Genomic DNA, 6824 nt, shown 5'->3' with positions numbered 1-6824 from the left:
ACGTCTATACAGACAGCTGGGCAGACACGGTGAAGATACTACAGGATGATGTCTTTGCTTTCAGATGCACCCCAGTTACTTAATCACTCCAGTGACTTAATGAGAATTTGTCAGGAAGTTAAATCACCAGCAGACCACGAATCCAAGTCAGGAGAGACAGGTCACTCAGCACACTATTTCTCCCTATGAACGTAATTATTTCCCACTCCATTAGAATGGAAGTGGCATTGAAACATGTCACGGACAGAGCAAAATGGTTCTGAAACCCTTCAAGGACCACGAAAACAAGGACCAGCACTTTATTTGCAAATTATCCTGCGGGAAACGAGTGGTATAAGTTTATCAGCAAAGAGGACACACCACCAGATACAGTCACCACAGAGCCGAGTGTGAATTTTAATCAGCTCCTCCTTTCACATGAGGCTGATCAGCTGAGCAAGCATCACAGTCTGCAGTGTCAGCAGCAAAGGTGACAGCACAACACTCGCCGTAGCATGAGCATGTGCACAGAGAGCAGACCTGTCCCCTGGCAGGGTGCCCACTGGCTGGGGGTAAGGCCACGCTTACCTCTTTCAAGGATTTTAGAATTGAGATTGAGAGTTCAATTTATTAAATTAAAATACAAACGTTTTGGTGATTTAAAAAATTCCAAGTCTATATGCTTCCCGAGAGCAAGGAATCTGTGGTGCTGAGCGTGGGAACGCATGAGACAGGCAGTCACCCGTGTATTGAACTTGACTGCGCAGCAGTGAAGCACAGCTGCAGTGTTCAGGGACAGAGGGGCACCCTGGAGCCGGCAAATAACAGGCGTGGGTCCTGGAAAAGGAGGGGGGCTTCTCCAGCACTGCCAGACTCAACCCTGGATGCAGCCTCGGGAGGCAGTGTGGTTTGATCAAATGAACACAAAATAAAGCTAGCTCAAACTCGTTCAGGGAGCTGTGCTGTTCCTCTTCCTTTTGCACACTGACTTCCACAGCTGACCATTTCACACACGCTTCCCATCTGTCCCCCAGGCAAGGCTATATAAACTCACACGCCTCTGGAGCTCCTCCACTGCTAGTTGCTTACCTGGCCAGGGGTAGGAAGGCACGATGCTTGTTAGAAGGTGGAGAGAAGGGTGCTGAGTTCACCTCCTTTCCTTACTGAAATCAGGTGCAAATAGCTGGGGAGAAGGAAGCAGAGACCCTCAGTCCAGGACCAAGCCACTTCGATGGGCCAACCTTGGCTGCACCATTTTACTTCAGGGTTAGGCCAGGGGGCCAGGCCACTTGCGAGGAGGGCTTAGAGGCACAACAGTTCCAGGTCTCCAGTTGGCCTCACAAGGCCTCTGGCCCCAGTCTCTGACTGGATTAATTCATCCACACTGTATTCTAAGACTGACCACATAAAAAGGTCACCTGATAGAATCAGCAATGGAAAGGTGCTTTCTTCTAAAATCCAACATGCAATGATTTATTCAATGCAAAAAGAATGGGGTAAGAGAAGAATTTCCAAGTTTTCTTTTCACTAATTTTATTTATATTTGGTAATTTTCACTCAGAATTCTATCAACTCCTTTCTCAGTATGAGATGTATGTGTGTGGGTGCATGTATGTACAATCCCTTAGAAACTTTATTTGGTATAACTTCACATTTTTGGTATATAGAAATAATTTTATTTTCATACTGCAGCAGAGGAGACATACAATCAATATTTCTTCCTAGAATGGGCAATATATAAATTATTCACATTAAAAAAATTAACAACAGAAAGCCTCATATGCAGGAGGTATTTAGAAATGTATACCTAATTCTGGACCGGTGTTTTTGACAGTATGCACTACTAGCTTCATGAATCGGAATGAATGTGATGACACACATTTGAACACAGTACACAAATGGGTCCACTCCAGATATGTAATTCAGTACACAGATAACTCGCTCTTCCCTTTGGTTGCTGGGATTCCAGGTGCTGAGGCATACGTGGGTCTGAAAGGTACTTCCAGAAGCACATTTATTACACTGGCATTTTAAAGTTTTCTGTTTCTTCTACTCTCCTTTATAGCGAGGGATCCTTTTCTCTTTAAAAGCAAGAAGACCTTCAAGTCTGTCTTTCGTTGGAATAGTCTAAGAGAAACAAAACATTACGTTATCTATGTCAAAAATTAAAAACAACTGTAGAAGTTTAATGAGTTCTGCCTAAGGACACTAATTAGAAGATAATCTAAAATCTTGAAATCATTTGAACAATTTAAATTATGTGGCCAAATTTATCACTGTAACCCCAACAAGCTTTTTTTCCCCTATTTCGAACATACTTCAATAAAATTAAGACCTTATTTTTTAGACAATTTTAGGTCTACAAAAAAACTGAGCAGGAAGTTCGGAGTTCCCACATACTACATCAAACCCCTCACTGTTCTCCCCCGTTATTAACATCCTGCATTCATGTGGTACATTTGATACAGCTAATGAGCCAATAGTGATACAATATTATTAACTAGTCCATAATTTACATTAGCGATATTCCACGGGTTCTGAAAAATGCATAATGTCAGGTATCCACCATGACAGTATGAGAGAGAATAGTTTCACCGCCCTAAACATCCCCGATGTTCTACCTAGTCATCCCCGACCTCCCCCACCCCACTGTCTTTTCTAGAATGTCGTAGAGTTGGAATCATATAGTATGCAGACTTTTAAGGTTGAAATCCTTCACTTAGTAATATGTATTTAAGGTTCCTTCCTGTCTTTTCCTGGCAGGATAGCTCATTTCCTTTCATTAGTGAATAACACCCCACTGTACAGATATACCACAGTTTATCCATTCACCTACTGAAGGACGTCTCGGTTGTTTCCAAGTTCTGCAATTAGGAATAAAGCTGCTATAAACACCGGTATGTAGGCTTTTGTGTGGACATAAGTTTTCAACTCATCTGGGTAAAAACATAGCAGCATGACCGCTAGATCAAGAGGTAAGACTATGTAAGAAATGGCCAAATTGCGGTATCTTGTTCCTATCTGCATTTCTTAATGACATATGATGTGGAGCATATTTACCTATGCTGATTTGCCATCTGTACAACTACTTTGGTGAGGTATACCCACTTTTACCAAAGACCCTTATACCCACTTTTTACTGGGTTATGTTCTTACTGTTGAGTTTGAAAACTTCTTTGTACATCTTGGATACAAGTCCTTTATCAGATATGTTTTGCAAAGATTTTTTTCCCCAGACTGTGACTTGTCTCTTCATTCTCCTCAGTGTCTTTAGCAGAGTAGAAGTTGTTAATTTTAATAAAGTCAAACATCAGTTTTTTTCTTTCATGAATTTGGTATTCTATCTAAAAAGCCATTGCTAAACTCAAGGTCACCTAGAATTTCTACTATGTTATCTTCCATTTAGGTCTACAGCGCATTTTGAGTTAATTTTTGTGAAGGGTGTAAGGTCAGTGTCTAGATTCATTTTTTTATTTTTTGTAGTTGAATGTCCAGATGCTTCAGTACTATTAGTTTTCAAGACTATCTTTGCTTCATTGTCAAAGATCAGTTGGCTATATCTGTATGAATCTTCTTCTGCATTCCCTATTCTGTTCCATTGACCTATTTGTCTTTTCTTTTGCCAGTACTGTAGCTTTATTGTAAGTCTTGAAGTCAAGTAGTGTCATTCCTCCAACTTTGTTCTTCAATAGTGTGTTGGCTCATCTGGGTCTTTGGACTTTCCATATAAACTTTAGAATTGGTTTGCCAACATTAAGAAAATAACTTTCTGGAACTTTTATTGGGACTGCATTGAATCTATGATCAAATTTGGAAGAAGTGACACCTTAATAATATTGAGTCTTACTATCCATGAATATGGGATAGCTATTTAATTTGAGATTTCTTTCACCAGAGTTCCCTCTTCAGCCTGTTGATGTGATGAACTATATTAATTGATTTTTGAGTGTTGCATTTCCCAGCCCTGCATATCTGGGGAAAAACTCACTTGGTTGTGGCACAAAATTCCTTCAATATACTGTTGGATTTAGTTTGCTAATATTCTGTTGAGGATTTCTATATCTATGTTCATGAGAAATAATGGTTTATAGTTTTCCTTTCTTGTGATGTTTTTAGTTTTGTTATCAGGGTAATACTGTCCTCATGAAAAGACTTTGGTATAATTTCTTCCTTAAATGTTTGGTAGAATTCATCAGTGAAACCATCTAGGCCTGGTGCTTCCTACTTTGGAAGTTTATTAATTATTGATTTAATCTCTGTAACAAACATAGGACTATTCAGGTTATCTGCTTCTCCTTCAGTGAATTTTGGCATATTTTGTCTTTCAAGGAATTGGTCCATTTCATCTAGGTTATCAGATTTGTGGGCATATATAGTTCACAACATTCCTTTATCCTTTCAATGTTCACAGGATCGGCAGTAATAACCTTTCTTGCATTTCTGATATAATTTTCGTTTTTTCCCTCCCCACTGGTTATCCTAACTAGAAGTCTGTCGATTTTATAGATCTTTACAGAGAACCAACTTTTGCTTTTGTTTTTTATCTGGTGTTTCCCTTTTTCAGTTTCACTGAATTTCTGCTCTAAAGTATTCCGTTCTTCTGATTTTGGTTTTAATTTGATCTTCTTTTTCCACTTTTGAAAGGTGGAAATTCATTGATTTTAGATCTTTCTTCTTTTCTAATATACACATCTAATGCTATAAATTCCTCTCTAAACACTGTTTTTCATGTATTCCCACAAATTTTGATAAGTTGTATTTTCATTTTGATTTGGTTCAAAATATATTTTAATTCCTCTTGAGACTTTCTCTTTGACACACGTTATTTAGAAGTACACTGTTCAACCTTATTAAAAAGACTACACCTCACCATTAATAGGTGGGATTTCATCTATCTTTCTGTTATTGACTTCTAGTTTAATTCCATTGTGGTCTGACAGAACACTTTGATAACTCCTATTCCTTTACATTTGATAAGGTGTAGCCAAATATGCTTTTAAAATTTTTCTTCAGATTCTGAGGTTGTCCATTTGTAAGAGGTTTGCAATTTAGTTCCTTCACAGCATGTGCTCATCAATGACAGGTGGTAATTCATGTAAACAAACCAGGCACAGAGGAACATTCTAGCTCCTAATTCATGATACTGCCATGCTTAAAGGGAGCTGACACAGTCTCCAATTCTCAGAAAAGCTAGAATGAAACTGTTTTGCTACTTCAGATGTCCGAAAACAAAGTTATGTCTTTCCATTTACAAAGGGACAGAAGAAAGGAAGAGAGGAAGGAAGATTTGTTCCTCAATAAAAAGCCCTATTCATTTGTGTACAAAAAAGAAAGCTGTAGATGTAACTGAATTAGTGGAGTTTCAGTGGGTAGGAGGAAAGGCTCAGAATGTCAGGAAAAGCCAATAAGTCTCCAACACTGATGCTTCCCGGAAGCACATGCTCACTGCTGCCTTTCTCCCACCTCTCTACCCTGGAGTGAGGCTTCAAAGCCACACCCAGAAAAAACAACATGAGCCAGAGAGGCAGCTACAGCACAAATCGTACTAAGTTAATTATTCTAAGAGTTTTCTAAATTACATAGACAGGAGTCATTAGTAAGTGGAACAGAATCAGTCATAAGAGCTGGTAACAGTCAAAGGGCAGAAACAATTTCAACTCATCTGTGTGATTTTGTAATAGGCGTGAGTCTAATCTGCTCAGCGATAATGCAGTTGACTTACACAGAAGGTAAGGGGTATCGCCACTGAATTTGTGATTGTATTACATACCTGAGCATAACAAGCTTCTTCTATGGCTAATCCTGTTACTAAATCGACCTAAGGATAAAAATATAATTCATTTCAGCAAGAATTACTTTTTAAAATATGGTATATTCAATATAAATATAAATTCAAACTTAATAACCTTATTCTGAAAGAACAGAATTCTTTGATATAATACAGCAAATCAGAAGTATGACCAGCATGAGAAACTATGGAACCAGGCTGCCTGGGTTCAAATTCTGACTCTACCATATGAGAGCCAGGTAAACTTGGTTACACAGGTTATTTAACCTCTCTTGCTTCAGAGCAGTGTATTTGAACAAGGAGCTGATAACAGTATCTACCAAATGGGGTTATTGTGAGGATCAAATTAGTTAATTTTGGTGAAGTCTTTATAAAGCACATAAGATATATATTGGGTTGGCACATGGTAAGGGTCATACAAGGTTTTTGCTATTAGTAGTGTTACTATTATGTAAGAATGAAAAAAAAAACAATCAAATACTTTGTAAATTTTTTAAAATGTATTTATTGCTAACAAATTCAACCACTTTTTACTGCTGTGAAAGGCCAGGAAAATACAGTGGCCTCTAGGTCTGCAAGGAAGAAATATCTTTCTTTAAAGTTCCCATAATTTACCCAAAATACAACTGCTGTAATGAAAAGGCCAACAGAAATGGGTACCTGCATTGCTCCCTTGCCCTGCTTACTTCTCCCCTGTCCTGGGGCCTCCACTCCTTTGGACCCACCTCTCCAGAGGAACCCCAGGGCTCCCTACAGGATTTATGTGTGTCTCACTGCAGAAAGCACATCGAGAACTTAAAGATGGTCTCCATCTTTAGGAGGAGCTTTGAGCCAGGACGTTCTCAAAATGCTTTTTTATAATATGACACTGGTGCTGAGAATACACAGAATGCCCTTTTCTTCTGGTTTCCTATGAACTACTAGCCAATAAATCTATGAACTCAATGGCAAAAATAACAAGCATGTCATGTGCTGCAGGGCGTCAGTGAAATTACTCAATTCTGTGATTATGATCCCGAATCAACAACAGCTCTAAGCAGAATGAAATCACTAAAGA

At 38.7% G+C, this 6824-nt stretch overlaps 1 protein-coding gene across 5 annotated transcripts in view; it reads right to left on the bottom strand.

Moving 5' to 3' along the window:
• Positions 1 to 1531: 1531 nt before the first annotated feature.
• The window catches only part of AUH (AU RNA binding methylglutaconyl-CoA hydratase), a 180208-nt gene continuing 174915 nt past the window's right edge, over positions 1532 to 6824 (bottom strand). For all 5 annotated transcript variants that reach the window (XM_057720902.1, XM_057720903.1, XM_057720904.1 and 2 more), the window contains 2 exons: positions 5750 to 5797; positions 1532 to 2106 (listed from right to left, as the gene is read on the bottom strand). In XM_057720902.1, coding sequence (XP_057576885.1) covers positions 2029 to 2106; positions 5750 to 5797 — 126 coding nt within the window. In that variant the 3' untranslated portion in view covers positions 1532 to 2028. The remainder of the gene's footprint in view (positions 2107 to 5749; positions 5798 to 6824) is intronic.

The sequence above is a fragment of the Hippopotamus amphibius genome, chromosome 2 (genome assembly GCF_030028045.1).
Source record: "Hippopotamus amphibius kiboko isolate mHipAmp2 chromosome 2, mHipAmp2.hap2, whole genome shotgun sequence".
NCBI lineage: Eukaryota > Metazoa > Chordata > Mammalia > Artiodactyla > Hippopotamidae > Hippopotamus > Hippopotamus amphibius.
The sequence above is the reverse complement of the archived record's forward strand: the minus strand, read 5'-3'. Positions and strand labels throughout refer to the sequence as shown.